The sequence below is a fragment of the Labeo rohita genome, chromosome 2 (genome assembly GCF_022985175.1).
Source record: "Labeo rohita strain BAU-BD-2019 chromosome 2, IGBB_LRoh.1.0, whole genome shotgun sequence".
Taxonomy (NCBI): Eukaryota; Metazoa; Chordata; class Actinopteri; order Cypriniformes; family Cyprinidae; genus Labeo; species Labeo rohita.
The window spans coordinates 4,116,939-4,136,572 of record NC_066870.1 but is presented as its reverse complement, the minus strand read 5'-3'; the positions used below and the strand labels follow the sequence as shown (position 1 = coordinate 4,136,572).

The 19,634-nt window shown below is 35.3% G+C and overlaps 1 protein-coding gene across 1 annotated transcript in view; it reads right to left on the bottom strand.

Moving 5' to 3' along the window:
- Positions 1 to 991: 991 nt before the first annotated feature.
- Positions 992 to 19,634, bottom strand: part of wnt9a (wingless-type MMTV integration site family, member 9A) — a 37,974-nt gene continuing 19,331 nt past the window's right edge. The window contains 3 exon segments of the mRNA XM_051093561.1: positions 992 to 4,911; positions 9,123 to 9,385; positions 12,491 to 12,750. Coding sequence (XP_050949518.1) covers positions 4,423 to 4,911; positions 9,123 to 9,385; positions 12,491 to 12,750 — 1,012 coding nt within the window. The 3' untranslated portion in view covers positions 992 to 4,422.

The following is a 19,634-nucleotide window of genomic DNA, read 5'->3' as shown; positions in this document are numbered from 1 at the left end:
CTCACCAATTCTCACTAATTACATCTCTGGTGACGACAGTCTCAATCCCATCCCCAATTACAGCCGGACATTGGAAGATGCTATTCCAGCAGGAGTTTAAAATGGATAGCTTTAACTGAACCAAGATTGTGAACTTTACTACAGATATGAAAGCCATTAAACATAAAGTCATTACAGAAATCTGTCACTGACAAAAGAGCAGCTTGAGACAGCTGTTTCCTGCCTGTAATTAATCTCTGTGCCCCCAAAATAGGATAAAGACAAGAACAGGAAACTGTGACACACCGTGGTGATCAGTTTCATGTTCTTAATTCCTAGATGACGTCATTAGACTTGATTGTGTAGCTTTCCCAAATTTCAAAGGAAAGGGGGTCAGTCAAAGACCTAAAGGTTTGTAATATCATATTACATATTGACCTGCCAGCATAGGTTACTTTTTTAATAATGAAAATATAATATAGCTTAATAAAATCCAACAGAACCAAAGGGTTTTTTTTTAAGTCATATTTCTTTGTTTTTAAAAAATGACTTCCCCAAAATAAATGTCAATTCTGATCACCAATTTTCAGACAAATAAAATGCCCGCATCTAAAGGCCCTTCAAAATCAGAAACACAAAACCTCAACATTCTTTTAAAAACTCTTTTATTATTTTCAGATTTTCTTGCCTTTGTTATACAAAGATGTTAAATAACTTAAATACATTCTTACCAGTCATTCATGATCAGTTTATACCTACAAGCTATACACATGAGGTAGAGGAAAATAATTTAGAGGAAAATAGTTTCCCATAAGACAAGAAAAAGTGGACAAAGACAAACTACTGACAAAAACTCTGCCCTTAAAAGAAAAAGAATGCCTTTTAATAGTTACAGCATTGCACAAACCCTGACAAAATCAGAATAGTGACCAAGCCATTGGAATTTATGGAAAAAATTACTGTGCATTTGTTCAATGCCAAGTGTCTGCGATCCACTCTCCATGAATGTAGGTCTAAAACAATCAACTGACTTGCTAATTAGGTTTATTTCATAAAATCAACATGGTAATATAAAATAGTATAAAATTGTACAGCCTTTATGCTACAAATGATGAGATTGCTACAGCTAACTGGGACATATATAGCCTTACTGCAGGTGTTGTAGTTTTGTGTTGGTTGCATACTAAATATTGGTAATCTTTGGTATACATTCCTTATAATAAAATAAGGACAAAGCTGCATTTCAGACATAGGAGCGGAACTGAATTTTAGAGGGTTTGCTTTGTTTGTTTGTTTGTTTTTTATCTTTGGGGGGAAATGTTTTCTTTTAACCATTGGGAGCAATTATCAAAATGTATACCTCAACCCCAGAAAGCACATACCCAATTACAGGCCAAATGCAAGACAGAGAAAATATATAGAAAATCATCTTGAACTTTACAAAATGTACAATTAACACATGCTCATAAAACGTTTCAAAATAAGTTATATTTTGTCTCTGTGTCCATTTTTTTGTACAGGTTGCATTTGAAAATAGAGAATAAGAAACCAAGACAACAACAAAAACTTATAACATATGCTTTCACAATGCCTTCTGTCAATGAAAAAAATAGTACTGATTACTGAGAACATGCAGCATGCCAAAAATGCAACTATATGTGATCTCTACACTATTTTTCAGCATATATAGTGAATTAGAAGAGAATTGTGTCTTATATGCATGTCATATGCCGTTTTCTGTTCACTTCTGCTGTGGGCAGACACCATGACTGGTGAAACGCTCGGCATAGCCATTATGGTATCCATTTAGCATGCTAAAGTCTATGTTTGTGTTTCCATGCATTCTTTAATTGGCATTTCCCCATCAAATAACTATTTGGAATTCAGCTTGTTACTTTAAATGAAAGAAAATTTGAATCCCTTCTCTGACAGAAACATTTCCTGCACCCCTTGGTTTTTGTATTTGCATCAAAATCTTCTATGAAAATAATTGATTTAATTATAATATCAGCATTTTTGTGTTGTTTTCCATGGCAGATATATGAACATCCTTACTTGAGAGGCAAAAAGTCTTAATATCTGTTGCAAATTTGCAGAAGTAAATGTGTTTTGTTTTAAGGATAATAATTAATAAAATTATCTTTTTTTTTGTAGTGCTGTCTACTTATAAAGATGTCGTTTTTAGCTGAGCATTTGCCCATATTCAATTTAACACCAACTTTCCTTATTGAATCATCCACCAGAAGTTTTTGCAACATTTGATCAAAAATTTCAATTTTAAAATTTTACATTTAAATTTGCTTATTCAAAGATCTGACACATAAAAGATAAAATACAGTGCTTTCCAGATGATGCATACTTTCACAGAGATCTATTAAGGATAATTATTTAAAAATTGTAACATTTATTTACAAAGCACTGAACTTAGCACTTCATAAAAAGTTGAGTTGTGTGATCTGTTTGAGTTGAGAATTTGACTCAATTTTAAACAACAACGTACCTCTACTTAGTCAGACAGATCTAAACATCTTTATTCTGGAAAGTTCTGTCCAACATCCATATGCATGTGCCTCACTTTTGTCTGTATGCCACAGGAACATAACCTTAGCTATTTACAACTTTCAAAAAAAAAAAAAAAAAAAAAAAAACATAAATAAATAAAAGAGCTTCCAAGCTTCAGTGCGTGAATGGTGCCATTTTTCTTGTTGTCTGTCTCTCACTCAGTAGTTCATTCACACTAAACTAAAAAAATAAAAGAGCATATATAATCCATTCATATATATTTTGTCATATCTTAATTTCTGTATGTTGTATTTACACGATGTGGATCTCAACAGAGTTTGGCGATCTGAATACAAAGTCATACATGGTCAAAGTTTGTGCTGCCACTAAACTGACAGAGCGTTAAAATGGTTAAAAGTCTGATCAGAAACTTAGATCCTGTCATTTGGTCACACAGCGGCAATTCTCCGTGCCAGATGTTATGTTAAATAAATTTCAAAAATATGGAATTTGCAGTGTTTACATTTTACAATACAGATTTATGGACTTCCACGTCCACATAGTCTTAAAAATATGCCATGTCCAGCCTCTCCACAAATGTGAATAGATTCACTGAAACGGTCATTGTTGATTAACATGCACGGGCAAAAAAGTTAACAATGTGACAAGAGAGAACCACAGTCTAGCAGTACATCATCCACACTTGAATGTAAAAAAAATTCACCATAGTTTTCCAATATCAATATCTGCTGGAAAATGTATTAGATTAGCTCTGAGGTTAATTATTTCTCCCCTAGAAATACAATGCAAAAAGGGGAAATGTTTTTTGCTCCAATACAAATTTGCGTCTCGCATGTTTATTCTCAACTCTTATTTGCGCTCTTCAGCCAACAAAACGTAAAGCGGCCACGAAGCATGGCATATTTCATATTTAACCAGCATTGTCCTGAAAAGCACTGCTGCAGCGATTACAGCAATGAATCAGCAGCTGGATGGACAGATCTGTCATCAAGTGGAAGCCTAAATCATGGAGACTAACGCTCCTTGTGATATCTCTGAGATTTCTTTACCATCCAATGGCGCGTAGTGGTTTCACTTGTTCCCTGAACAGTCGTTTGTAGAGTTTGTTTAAGGCCGAGTTAAATCTTAAATAGACTGGCAAAGATTTCCACTGTCAAGCAAAAAGAACATAATAAAATAAAAAACAAAAAGGAAGGAAAAGCACATTTCCTTCCATGCAAGGACTGTTCCTTGAGATGTTCCATAAATTATATCCACAGAAAAAACACAAATCAAAAGTATTGCTTTCCTAAGGGCCTTGTCGAAGAGAATTACAACACAAAGTGAATGCAAGCACACAAACAATAAACCATTTGTGTGGTTAGTGGTTATTTAGCATACTCAGATAAGTGGTGTATATAATAGAATTATAATGCAATTTATCTATGTACATATGCATACACACTCTTGTGTGGGTGTAGGATACATGTGCATGTAGAATAAATCTGACGCCATTGCAAATTCCGTCTCCAAGTTGGAATTAAGTCACAAACGCACAGTCTTACGCATACGGCTTGAAGCTATTATTCAGAGACTGTCAAATCATTGGACAAACAATTGTCTGTCCAAGACTGGACTTCACTGCTGATTGATATCTTGGCAGACGAATTACTCCGCGAAATGTTTCATCTAGTTCCAAGGTGTCTTTCAAAGCTGTAGACCATTCCCTTAGGCTTGGTATATTATACAGCTTTCACACTGCTCCACGTGGAAAAAAATGCCCTGCAAAACCTTTCAAAAAAGTGCTTTCAACTAGCTTGATGTCTTTGAGACCTTTCCCCAAACCAGGACGACTTGTCACTTCTCCTCTCTTCTTGCCTTCCGCTACTTATTCACTGTTCTCAGACTGGTGAGAGATGTTCTGCACGGTCGTGGCGGGTTTTACTCCTTACAGGTGTAAACCTCTTCTCTTTGTGTGCACTGTTTGCATTCGACATAGCAGCACCAGCGCACCTGGCACTGACACGGTCTCGTCACCACCCGGCTCTGAGTGTTGTGGCCCCTGCCGCAGCAGATGGCCTCGCAGTTCTTGTCCTTGTAGCATTTGCGGGCCATGGTGCCTGCCGAATACTTGCTCGGCCTGCAAAAACTCGGCGAGTCCTCGATGTGAACGAGATCAGACGTGCGGGGAATGATGTCCTGCCGGGGGCCTGGAGAGGGCTGCTGCCCTTGGGATCGGGTCTGCGAGATTTCCCCCTCCCCGGTCGCCTCGTTGTTGGAGCTGGCCATTTTGATCGAAGTCTCGTAGCGCTGTTTGAGCTGCTTGCCGATTTCGTGGAAGGGTGCCAGCTGCCTCCAGCATGTTTGCACGGTACACGAGCCTGAAACTCCGTGACACTTACAGGTGGTCTCCACCCCTGCCTTGATCACCTGTGCGGGACAAATGTTAAAAGTAGTCAGACGACACACATCAAAAGGATTATAGTCGAGACTTTTTACCAAACATCAACATTTACGTTTCCAATTATCTCAGCAGACACAGCACAGCGCTCAGCTGCGTTACATCAAAGACGCAGTGAGTGCAGTGTTTACTCAACCCTTATGTTGCCCCACATATTGAAAATTCTGTATAGGTCAGTTAAACAGATGGGCAATGCTATTTACAAAACAAGTATTTCAAAAGCACATTGAGCCAGTGACTTTGATGTTCCCACATATTTTGATTGCTTTTACCCTTCCCAACCAAAGACCACTGAGGAGGAGGGCATTATCGTCATTCTTACCTAATTGCTGTAATTATGGTTTCATCAAAAGCACCATCGGTTAACATTAAAGTGCTGTGCTTTAAAATATATCAGTTCTATACAATTTTAAGAAAAGGTCAGTCAGATATATAATTATTATGATAGCTGTGGAACTTTAACTTTAGTCGCAAGACACAAAGTGAAGGCTTGTTTATGGTTCTTAATAGGATGTACGTGATAATATGATGGTTTTATATTTATATATGCAATACACTATAATATATATTATACAGTAATTATATTCTTATACACTACCAGTCAAAAGTAAGATTTTTAATTACCAAGCCTGCATTTATTTGATCCAAAATACAACAAAAACTGAAATTCTGAAATATTTTTACTATTTAAAATAAGTGTTTTCTATTTGAATATATTTTAAAATGTAATTTATTCCAGTGATTTTACAGCTGAATTTTTAGCTGAATTTTTTTAGAATTTTTTTCAGAAGTCATTCTAATATTGTCCTTATTCAGGTTTCTTTGATGACTAGAAAGTTCAGAAGAACAGCATTTACTTGTAACATTATAAATGTCTTTATCATCAATTTTTGATGAATTTAAAGCATCCTTGCTAAATTAAAAGCATTAATTTCTATAATTTCTTTCTAAAATAAAAATAAATAAATCAAGCTTTTGAATGGTATAGTCTATAATGTTGCAAAAGCTTATTTTTATTATTTCAGATAAATTCTGATCTTTGGATCTTTCTATTCATCAAATAATCCTGAAAAAATGTACTTAGCCATTTTAAATATTGATGATGATAATATAATAATAATAATAATAATAATAATAATAAATGTTTCTTGATCAGCAAATCAGCATATTAGAATGATTTCTGAAGGATCATGTGGCACGGAAGACTGAAAAAATGATGCTGAAAATTTAACTTTGATCACAGGAATAAATTACATTTTAAAATATATTCAAATCGAAAGCAGTTATTTTAAATAGTAAAATATTTCACAGTATTACTGCTTTTGCTGTATTTTGGGTCAAATAAATGCAGGCTTGGTGAGCAGAAGAGACTTTAAAAAACATTAAAAATCTTACTGTTCAAAAACTTTTGACTGGTAGTGTATATTTTAAAATTGTGCTTCTTAAAATTACCAGTACATTTTTCAAACCTTTTATACAATACAAATGCAAAATGGAAAATGTTATAATTTTGAAACAAAACAATGACACACATTTGTGTCCTTAATAAGCGCATACTGCTAAAGCAAAAAAAAAAAAAAAAAAAAAATAAATAAATCTTCCTTGCAAATGCAAGCTTAGTTATGACAACCAACATTTGTTGCTTCATTTCTATTTATGTTGCATCACACTGCATAGCCACTTTGTAAAACTGCAACTTGCACCACATAATGTATACTAAACATTAGTTTTTTTTGTAACCCTTTTTGCCACTAATATCAGAACTTTTTAAACACTCTAAACACAAAACTCACAGCCTTTTTCAATTGCTTGACTACAGCACACAAAAAACTAAGCTTATTTGTTTATTGAACTAAAATTACCTATTCAAAATAACACAAATTACATATTTATTACAATCGCTTGGACATATAAATCAAAGCTGACTCAGAACAGTACAAAAGTCTCTTTTTGTATTGATTTATTGAAAGACTAACACATTTTGGTCAGCTATATCTATTCGTTTTGAGAGTATTTCATTTTTTATTGGAATATATTTTTAAATATTCTGGTATTCTAGAAATGTAGTAAATTGCGCTCTTATTCAGTTCTGTATTATGTTTGGTTTTGAACTTAACTTTAACAGTTTTGAAAAAGTATATAAATGTGCAAACTGGCCTGTATAGGTAGGCAGTTTTGGCAGTGATTGTGTTTGAGTAAGAAAAGAATTCATTTAATTTGAAAGCTGTAGTAACTGAATGCATTTTGTGCCAAAGCAATGATAAATGATCCACTGTTTAGCCCACATAGACTGCTGTTGTGCTCCCTGTGTAAAGAGTTTTAAAGAAGTGACCTAAGAACCGAGATGGGTCGTAGAGATTGTAAAAACTCAATAATTCAACTGAATTATTTCAAAATGCAATTTAAACATTACATCTGAGATGACTGTTGATGAGATGCTAAGACAATTAATTTTGTTACAGTTTTTACCTATCAAAATGATAAGTAATTGTTGCATTACTCCTAATGCATAGTTTTATGGAAACTTACAAAGAATATTCCATCAGGATAAAGAGATCTGTTAACATTATTTTACAGTGTCTTTTCATACGTTACATGTACTTACTATTTTAATAACAGTAAATTATGCATGATTTCATGCAACTAACCCTTAACCAAATCCAAATTCTAACCCTAATGATGTTAATTAATATTCCTCAGAAATTACATCTATAATTACACTATAATAATAAGGACACAATAAAATAAACTTTCTTTCTTTCTTTTTTTTTTTTACAGTAAACCAGACAAGAAACACTGCAGATGGCGTTTTACTGGGCTTAAGGTTTTTGTTGTTGCCATATTTCATGCCATAATTAAATATGCATCACATATTTTGTAATAATATTGAATGACTGTACAAGCAATCTTGTGTGTGGACGATCTTAAAATTTCACTGTGAATTAGTTATTTGAAACAGAGATTCAGAAAGTGAACATTTTCTTTAAAGATATGAATGCACAACGCAAAATTCAACACTGAACAGGTTGTGTTACAAATGATGACCGTTTTAAGTTTTGTGTCTAAAGTTTTGAAAAAAATGACATCAAGGTTCTGAAATAAGTGGCAATGTAATTGTAAAAAAAAATAATAATAATTGGATAAATGATAGACAATGTTTTAAATAAACTTGATGCATAAAAGCATTGTTGATGGATAAGTTTTGGTTGATTCTGTGAGTTTTCAAAATTTTAACTACTGACAGAGGTACTTAAATTTAATGTTATGCAGAGAGCATTACCAACCACAGTGTTTAATCCATTCAACTTTTCTGTAAGAAAGAGAACTTTAAGATAAGCATATAAAAGCTGCTGTCTGGACATTTTGTTAAAGAAGTGGTAGATTCGTTCAACAGAAACTGCATATCCACCACAATGGAAGGAGAGGAAAATGTGTAACGTCAGCTTTAAAATGCAGGTGATGCCGAGGCTAGCACATTCCAAGTTTGTTCTCCATATGGGATTTGACCCCAAACCCCGTACACCTCCTTACATGTGCAGATGGACCAAAATATGCAGCGCTGTAAATCTCTTATCACAGACAAAATGGCCTGAGGACGACTACTTGAGATGGACTGAGCAAAGAGGGGCAAGTCTGCTGAGTGCTGCTGTAATTTATATTCATTCTACAACTAAAACTAACAATATGAGACAATCTATTGGTGCCAGACCTGTAGTTTACTTTGGCTCTCGGTTATGGGTCTTTTTCTGTTCCTTCTTTTTTTGTTTTTACTCTTACGAGGGCCTCAACGTTACCTCGGCTCTTTCTCTTAGCAGAAACAATGGAAGACTTGGACAAACTTAGAGCTCTTTAGACTGTAAGGGAAACCTAACCTTGATTAATGGGCACTTATTATAAATTACTGAATTAAATAGTCAATTTAAGTGATTTAAAATGGAACCTTTACAGACTATTTGAGTGACCTTAAAGAATTTATGAAGTTGAACATTTAACCACCACAGAGAAAGAAAGCAAGAAAGAAAGAAAGAAAGAAAGCTAAAAGATTCAATCAGCTACTTTACAGTATACTATATGCAGATAACTCCATGTTTCTCATGCATGTTTCTGTCACACAACATTTCCCACATTATTTATGATTCCCATGAGCCCCATACTTTTTTAATATATCTTAGCGGCCTACCTTCATTCCTACATTGCTGTTGTGCATATCTATCCGGGCGCGGAGGTCCTTGTTGGACCTCTTGCCCAGGAAGTCTTTGACAAATTTGTTGCTGTACTTGAGGTTGTCTCCACAGCCTCCCCACTGCCAAGCCTTGCGGTTCTCCAGGTCCGGAGCCTCATCACAGGTGCAGCGCTCCATGCGGCCAGCGCTGCAGGCTTTGGCCATGGCGTGGGTCAGGCCTGCTGAAGAGATGGCATAGAGGAATGCCGTCTCCTTGAAGCCTGTGAGGAACATGGAGATTACGAGGCAGCCAATACTTCATTCCTGACCTTCAATCTTGTGATTTTTTTTTTTCCTGTGAGTTGAACTTCACCTACAGCGAATGCTTGTAACAGTATGACCCCCCCCTTTGCACTTACTCTTGTTCAGGACACATCAAATTGATCAAAAATGACAGAAAAGACATTTATGATTTTAGAAAAGAATTGCATTTCACATAAATACTGTTCTTTCTGTTCATCAAAGAAACCTGAAAAAATGGCATCATAGCTTTCATGTGGAAGTGGTTACACTTTATTTTGCTCATCGACTTAAAGGTAAAGTCCACTTCCAAAACAAAGATTCACATATAATGTACTCACCCCCTTGTCATACAAGATGTTCATGCCTTTCTTCAGTCGTAAAGAAATTATGTTTTTTGAGGACATTTCAGGAATTATCTCCATATAGTGGACTTCAAAGGTGCACGTGAGTTTGAACGTACAAAATGCAGATTCAATATAGCTTCAAAGGGCTCTAAACAATCTCAGACAAGGAATAAAGGTCTTATCTAGCGAAACGATCTGTCATTTTCTAAAAAAAAAAAAAAAAAATCTATACTTTTTAACCTCATATGTTCGTCTTGTCTAGCTCTGCGATGTGCATGTGTACTCTGTGTAATCCGGGTCAATACAGTTTGGGTATGTCGAAAAACTCCCTTCTCATTTTCTCTTCCAACTTCAAAATCATCCTACATCACCTGTTTTACCTTTTTTTGTAAAGGGCGTTTGACCTTCTACGACCTGCAGCAAGGACAATTTTAAAGTTGGAAGAGAAAATGAGATGGGAGTTTTTCGACATACCCCAACTGTATTGACCCAGATTACACAGAGTTTGCATGTGCATCGCAGAGCTATACGACGAGCATTTGAGGTTAAAAAGCATTTTTTTTTTAGAAAATAACCGATCATTTTGTTAGATAAGAGCCTTCTTCCTCGGCTGGGATCATTTAGAGCCCTTTGAAGCTGCATTGAAACTGCATTTTGTACGTTCAAACTCGCAGGCACCATTGAAGTCCATTATATGGAGAAAAATCCTGGAATGTTTTCCCCAAAAACCATAATTTCTTTATGACTGAAGAAAGAAAGACATGAACATCTTGTATGACATGGGTCTGGAAGTGATTGTTCTGGAAGTGAACTTCTCCTTTAAGGCATTTTACTAACTAGTAATTTTGCAACTACATGTCAACTTTTTAGCAACAAGGTGAATTAATGTACTGTAATTGCCAGACGTGCCACGCTGCAAATTCAAACAAGAGAACTGATTAAAAGCATCAGAATGTGCATTGTGCACATCAAAAACAGGCAGAGCAACAAAATAATATTATTTATCATATGCTAGCATTTTACAGAATGTAAAGATGTAACCCCCTTTAATCGTTAATAAGTCATTTAATAAGTCATTTAATTACACATTTTTTCTCAGTAACTGTAACGGATTACAGTTACATTTATTTTGTAATCAAATTACATAATTACTCCCTAACACTGAGAACAATGTGCGAAGTTTTTCCTTTGCATTTTTAAAAAGTTTTTAAACATACTGACTTCAACATTGTCAAAACAATCCCTGTTCTCACAGATCTGCGAAAACAAACAAAATGCTATATTATGCATTCCAGGCCAGTAGTTGGCGATGTCACTTTGTAAAGAAATTTGTGCATGCCTACAGACTGATATTTTACAAATTCATGTTTTATAGTTTACATGGAGATGACACTAGTATGATTTTCAAAAACGTGCACTTTGAAACCCTATTTCAAAAGTTTGTGTTTTTCTACCCAGGCTCATTGGAAATACATGCCTCTACCTACATTTCTGCAAAACTCAAAAAGCATACGTATACATGTAAACCGCTGCATTTTCTAGGTGAAAAGAACACTAGAGGCGGTAAACCTCTGAAAACGTTCCTTGCCTTTTCACACAAATTATGATTTGCAGGGCCATAGTTTAGATTAATAAAGCCTAATTTCCACACAGTTCCTGCACAATAGTATGTTATGACTTCAAAACAATTCTAACATGCTGTGAGATTTGAAAACTGATACTTTTGAACATTTAGCATCATTTAGAGCATTTAGCATCACATATACAGCTTCATATGTATGAGTTTTATAATGCAGTAGGTTCGGTAGCTCACGTGATACGCCGTTGCACTTGAGAGGTCAAGCGCTCCTGTACAGAGGTTCACCAGTACAATCCTGTGAAACTACCGTTCGACAAAACAGCTCAAACCTGCGTAAAAGGAAGTTAAAATAGCATGGTTGCATCAGTGAATGCATTTTTATCTGGGTTTGGTGTAGGGGTTATTTTACTCCCCGGACAATTAAATTCTGAACCGCTGCAATACGTGTTTGTACCAGCGTAATAAAAAGGTGGCTACGGTCACGTATTGAACAAGTTTTAGCGCTACTCACGTTGAAACTGTGTGAAAAGTGCAATAAGGTATTTAATACTGATGTTGCAGAAATGCTGCCACAAGGACAAATTTACAGTGAGCCTGGGTTGATATTTTCAGACCTCCAAAGTGCTGTTGTCATGTAAACGCACGGACGAAAGGCATAAAAAGTTTTCTGTTTTCAATCCAAAACAGTGCCTCTAACTCTTATTAGATTAGTAGACTTGTAGGTTATGGTTAGGGTTAGCAGAATAAGTTGACATGTACTTGCAAAGTTACTTATAGTCAGTAGAACACTAATAAAAAACTGTTAGCAGATATTAAGCAGACAATTTACTAATACTCTAATGACTGCTAGTTGACGTAGTTGCAAAGTCACTAGAGTGTACAATGAAGAAAGTTAGTAGAATGTCTAAAGTAACTATCAAAATAAAGTGTTATAAAGGTTTTATAAAATAAAGGTTTCTTGAGTACCTAAATTTGCTTATTAGAATGATTTCTTAAGGATTGTGTAACACTAAAAACAAAAGTAATATTAAATAACCATATTAGGGGGGTGCCAAAAGAAAATTGAGTTGTGCAAGACAAACCTAAATAATTCTTACAGAGAAAAATGGTAAAAAGTTGACCTCACTAAAAAGGCATTGTATAGATTGCACGCTATTTACCTCTCTTTAAAATGTTAGCCCTGTAGCGGCCCTCCAAGGTGCAGTTCCATCTCTCAAAGCGAAACTGATACTGGCACTCTAAGGCACTCATGCTGATGGCCTCCATTAGAGTCTCGGCCACGCCAGGGTCCCGTCTGCACATTCTGCGCTGCTTCTTCTCCAGTTTGAGTCGATCACACAGCTTGTAGTGTGCCTTGCCCGCCCTTTCGTCTGGCTGTGAGCTCAGTGGCAAAATGGACAGGGGTTCATTACCTGTAAGCCTACAAGACAGACAAATACAATCACTGTTACTGAGGAATTGTTAAAAGCCAATTTTTTGTTATATATTAATGTCAGAAAAGATGTGTCAGCCAATAGCCTTCACCATTTAGAAAGGGTGTCCCAAAGAAAGACCAAAGTCCAAAAGTAGATTACAGTTTAATTCAGTATATAGAATAATGATACATTTACCGTAATATACCGTTATAGTGATATAAATGTACCCCCACCCCCAAAGCCTAGTGTTTGCATGCATGATTCTACACATTGAGCCAAGCTGTTTGTTCAGCCAATGCTAGTTCAAGTCTTGAGAAGTTCAAGAAATCCAGTATAAAAGTCAATCAGTTTGTCATCTCTTAAAACTGCACTGAAGTGAAATGGGTTATGCATACAGTTTTGTATTGAGGACTGCATTTTGTAATGTCAATGGATATTATTTTTGTAACAGGAAAACCCACATAAGCACACACAACTCAACATGTTTCTATATGAGGCAAAGCAGAGCACATCACTAATTAATAACATGCACTGGGGGTGATGTTGTATGAGAAAATTCTGGTCCTAAATAATTTTTTCTTTCTTTTTTCCTGAAAGAAAAAAGTTCAATTCAAACTTTGATGAGCTGATAAGCTACACAGGTTACCTGTAGGTTTATTAGTCTATAGTGGCACCCTTCCAAAACAAAACTGTGTGGAATATCATATCACAGTATTTGGGTCCAATATTGACAATGGTTATTATGGATTGATAAAATATTGTACTTTTATGTAAGTGTGTGTGAATTAATGGTCACACTGGACTTTCGGTACGCAAAATTTCTACAGACAGTGCATTGAAATTATAAAATGTCACACTCCAGGTCTACAGATTATTATTAATAATGCAACACATGAATTGAAATGAATGTGAAAATACATATTCTACACGTAACACTGCAAGACTTTGCAGCTTGAATATTTGTATTAAGGGGTCATTCCACTCCATGAAATGAAGACACCTTAAAATGACATGAAATTTTATTGTGCCATCTCAGGCTATGTAATTTATTATTTTATGTTTTTCTACCTCGTTTTTTGGGGTATTTTTGTCAACCCTGTTACCAACACAAGCGTAATTAGATACTATAGTTCAATTATAACTCATATGCCACTGAATGATATAGGCATTAGCTCAATAATATACCGAGGGTGACCTTTAAAATGTTTGAATTTCACACGGACAGTTTTTTAAAAAAGGGGTCAAACCTAATCAATGTCATCCCTGCTACCCACGTCAAAACCTGTTACTCTAAAAAGTAACAGGTTGACAGTAATAGGTTTGACAAATTTGCTAATCTCTAGCTAAAAGTCACGTACACAAACGCACATATTGTACACTTTGAAAGGATTTTATTTATTGATTATATTAAATGTACGAAATGCATTTCAAAAATGGTAACAGGATTGACATTACATGTCAAGCCTCATAAATCATCAAAAATAAAACATTATAGAGGAGGGAGAGAAACATGTTGGAATCCTGTTTTAAAAATTAGGTAGCCTCCTAGAAGTGATGTCACTTGAATGTAAATTTTTTTACAAGGGTGTTTTAATGGGGGTAACAGGGCTGACATGAAATTAGGGGACACCAATAAAGTGATTTATATTTTATAGAAAAAAATGCATACTTACACTAAAAACAATGAAACTATATTTAGAACATTATTATTTACATTATTTATAACATTTTTTTATATATCATTTTGCCTTCATTTTGCAAATTAAAAGTCCTGCTGGAAAAGAAAAATCATAGTGAGGAACTGGCCAAAAACCTTACCCTTACATAAATGCTATTCAAATTTGTTTAAAATAATATTTAGTTGACTTTTTATGTAATATTAATGACCGCATATATTTTAAAATTGCACATTTATTTGTTTTTATATTAAATCTACGTTTGATTATATCTTAGGGACACAAAAGGTAACGATTTCATGGAATGACCCTAAGACAAGAGGTCCCCCATTGATGTTTAGATTGTCTATTGGTTCCAAGTTTTCTCCTCACAGATCAGAGTTCAACAAAGCAGATGCAGTAGAATGCCATTTTTTTCCTTGTTTCTATGTGTATGAAAGGAAGCAAAAGGAGCACAAAGTTACCACGGCTTAAATGTGATACTATCACAGTCTAGACGAATAGAAACTACTTTACAGTTCTTGCTATATAAATTAAATTAATGAAAGGACAAGCCTGAGTTCACCTCCGGAAATGAAAAATTAATGCTTTGGGTAATTTTAATGTACATCCTGTCAGCTTCATAGCATGAATGCATTTGAATGTGGTTAATGTTCGCAAATGTCTATTTCCCTATGGAAAACACACTTCCAAATTCAGTATTAACCCAAACAGAGTTTCCAAACTTCGCTTTGGGAAGTGGTTCCCAACGCTGTTCAGAAGTACACATTTTGGACGTCTCCCTAATCAAACACTCCTGATTCAGCTCATCATCCTGTTTCAGGACTTTTTCAAGACCTGAAATGCTGAAGGGTTACTAGGTGGCCCGTGTAAAAACAGCCAAATCTCTATGGCTTTCTTTCGACAGATTTATTTATCATTCACCAGAGTTCAGGGGTTTGTTCAAATCACTAACCCTAAGAACGAACAATAATGGTTCCGACAGCAATCAGAGAAATATCAGCAACCAAATTAAGAACAGAGAACCACCAGTGTTGGGGAAAGTTACATTTAAAAGTGATGCTTTACAATTTTGCGTTACTCCCTGAAAAAGTAACTAATTGTGTTACTTAGTTACTTTTTATGGAAAGTAATGTGTTACGTTAGTTTTGCGTTACTTTTTAAATCTGGGCAGGGCTTGCTTCTTTGTTTTTAATACAAAACAATTCTAATGTAAAAGCCCTTTTACACCAAAAGTGAAATGAATTCACCTCAGGCTGAAAGAAAAGTACATTTATGCAGGAGATCACTCTTCAGCTATAAAAAAAAAAAAAAAAAAATTAAGCACAAATGTTAGTTTTTTGCATATTAGTATGGTTGAATTGCATCATTGAAGGTCAGCAGCAAAGACACTGGTTAATAAAATGGAATTAAATACATAAAGGATATTTGTTTTATTTAACATATTTGATTATTGCAGGGTTGCGTCATATTCTGAATTTGCATTTCACTGTTTTTATTCATTTTGAGGTATACTGAATCAGTTTTTTGTGAGTGAGATGAATTAATGCATGTTCAGATTTAGTCTAGAATACAGTAACATCATGTTTAGTTCCAATTTCCCGACAGGAGACTTGTCAATCAATAAATGGGGAAAAAAAGTAACTGGCGTTACTTATTTGAAAAAGTAACTCAGATATTTTCGTAGAAATTCAAAAGTAATGCGTTACTTTACTAGTTACTTGAAAAAAGTAATATTATTACGTAACTTGCGTTACTTGTAATGCGTTACCCCCAACACTGAGAACCACAAAGATACTTTGCAGTATTTAGCCGACGTCTCATGTTTTAGACATGGTGTAGGCAGCGTGCAATGGAGCAGCACCTCTTTTGTCAGTTTATTTTAGAGCATGCAAGCATAAAACACACTGGCTGGGTCTGCCGCATAGCTGGCGAACATCTAACCAGCATTCTGCGGTTTTGTGACGAGGAGAGCTGAGAGTTACTTTCATAACACATGCAGGGGACAAGACTGTCAGCTAATGACCATATTGGTCACACCAATTGACAGCACTGGCAGGGCAGTAGCTCATTATGTGTAATTTCTGGGTTCCTTTTACACATTCAATGAGAGGCGAAGGAATAAATGGATTTACAAAACTCACAGACTCGGGTCTTAAAGCACATATGTTATTACAGTGAAGATTATAGCTTTAAATCTGCCACTTTTGTCTTCTGATATAGTTGCTGGCTATTATTAACTACAACCTAGGGGTTGCCCAGAAAACATATATCAACAGAGCAGCAGATGTTGATATTAATGACAGCACCAGAGGTTTCCAGAAGTATTCTGCTCTGATCGCTTTAATATAATTTTGCTGAGGATATCAAGACGCTACGTTTTTTGGCACTAGATACTGATTCTTGTCATGCAGCAAAGTTTCCAAACGCTCATGCAATATAGTCTGAGCCTGAAAAAGAGCTGCCTCATAAGGAAATCATGACACAGAAAAAACATGATGTTTATTCAGTTGCTCAAAGGTGACTTCATGCAAAAATATAAGGGGGTCCGCTTGTTTTTTTTTTTTTCAGTTGTAGCCTACAGCCTTGTTGTAAGATGGGGGAATTCTGGGGAGGAAAAAAAAAAAAGTAACTTCAGCTGCTTTTCCCAGGAATTCTTTAAGTGAATGTGTAGAGTGCTCAGCAATGACCACAAAGTTCTCGATCGCTTCATGAATGAGCTTGACCTGTGTGGTCACATACTACCTGGTCTAGTCGAGTTAATTGCTGATTATGAGGTGTACGCCAAAATGCTGTCTTACGTTATTTGTCATCTCTTGAAAACACGAGGGGTTCAGGTTGTTCGAATAATTTGCTGTCAAGAAACCACAACTGCATAATCCAATTAGGACATTAGACACGCTTGTGGCTTGCCTGTGTGATCCTGTAATATCCTGGCTCGCAGAGAGACCACCCTCAACGTACCAACATACTACGGTTCTCTGGAAATGGAAAAAAGGAATGTTCAACTTCTCAGCACAGTGTATCTTATATTATTAACATTATAACTACATCCTCATATAGTGGCTATGATATACTTGCGAGTTTTAGATTCGACTCAGATGTGAAGGCAGACTGTATGTGTAACCTCAAAAAGCAAACAAGTGCAATGGCTCTTTTGCAGAGAAGCTGACAAAATAAAATATATGATGCAAATGGTCACGAGAGCCAAAAATACAGTCTACAGGTTTCATTCCAAGTACTAAAGGGAAATTCTGAACACATAACACAGATTTAAACAGGTGGCTGCAAATGTCTGTGAGACATTTCCCCTGGGAGCCCTGACGAGGCATGAGTTCAGCATGTTTAAATGAACACAAACACAATCTTTGTAAGCTGAAGCTAAGTGTAAGGAATCTGTTTACTGCAGCAATTTGACATCTATTGACAAGTTGTGGAACAGAAACTAGGCAAGCAAAGACTTGCAAAAGCATATTAACAACACCCACATCCATAGCTTATTTTATAATGACAGTTTATCCCTCTGCAACGCAGCCATGTTTGACGTAACAAGTGAACTTCATTCATCAGTATCAAATTTAGACTCAATTTTACCGACGAAGAAATAGTACATGTACACATTTGATATAAACTTAAATTACTCACAAGTGGCCATTGCTTAATTATTATCAAATGCCGTAGACACAACAGTTAAGCTCTAAAATAGATGTATTGTTCATGGCTGCATTGAATGATTAACTTTAATCTTTCTAACAGAAGTGTCTGAAACTTGTAATGCAGTCATTGTATGAGGCCCAAAACTCCCTAATGAAAAGCAAATATACTAAATTGTATTTAAAATACATTTATTTCACACTAAGCATACTACAAATATACTTACGTATTATGTACTTAATAAAAACACCCTGCAATTGTACTTTTGGTATACTAAACTGGTATAAGTCGTCACACTTTATTTTAATGTCCAGTTCTCGCTATTAACAAACCATTAACTATGACTTTTGTCTCTGTAAACTGCTATTTTGCTATATTGGGATTAGGGATGTAGAATATGGTGATGCAGAATATGTGCTTTATAAGTACTAATAAATAGCCGATACGTTATGAATAGCCATGCTAATAAGCAACTAGTTAATAGTGAGAATTATTCCCTATATTAAAGTGTTACCTTAAAGTCTGCTAAATTTTGTTCTTAATGCACTTTAATTGTGCGAAAGTAGTGCTGAAGTCCAACGAAAGATATACCTGAGTATATCTGATTGTAGAACTATTGCAAATATACTTTATTTACACTTTAAATATTTTGCATTTAAAGACCAATTTTATTTAAAGGTCATACATTCCTCATCAGTATTATGAAATGTGTATTGTGCACAAGTAGTATTTCAAAATAAAGTTTAATTGCAATTTTTATATCAGTAAGTCTCGATATGGCAGTAAATATGTTAATAGACATGAACTATACTTAGTATAAAAAATGCATTTTAAATCTATTACTTTTTTACTAGGGTATACTGTCCAAAAGTATGTGACACAGACATCTAGCTACATGTTGCATGTTTCAAAATACCCTTCATAATGCAATTGAAGTACTTGTTGCCACAACAGCTGATAGGGTGGACGTAAAGTCGTATTGTCATTTTTTTCTTTCAAGTCAACTATTGTCATGGCGGAGAAACTTAATTTCTGGCTCAAAGCAAAACTTACTTTTTGTGCAGTTATCCTTCAGCCCTTCAAAAAGGATTAAGGGTTAATTATCAGCCAATAACATACAGACCCGAGATATGTCGGGCTGTAAGAATTAAAGCAACTGACAACAAATTGACAGATCTCGCAGAAACAAAACAGAAATTTCATGTCTGGCTTCTGAGAAGTCTTTGAGACATGCTTCTATCTGAAACACAAAAGCTACTATGGAACTGGAGAGCTGCCAGAGACACTGAGCTCCACTAATCCCTGGGCTACTGGCGATGGCTTACAGCCCAGTATTTTTAGCCTTTTACCCAGAGTGCTGGAGGGCAAGCCTGGATGTGTGAGAATGGAGAGCAGTCAAGTATTCAGGCTTTTGAAAGATGAAGTCACCTCAGCTATGTGTGAGCTTTTATGTGTGTTCTTTTTCCAAAACTGTATAGATTTGACAGACTGCTTGCAGAGTCTACAGTATGTCAACAGAGACTAGCAATAAATCTTACATTTAAGTCCTATCTCTGGAC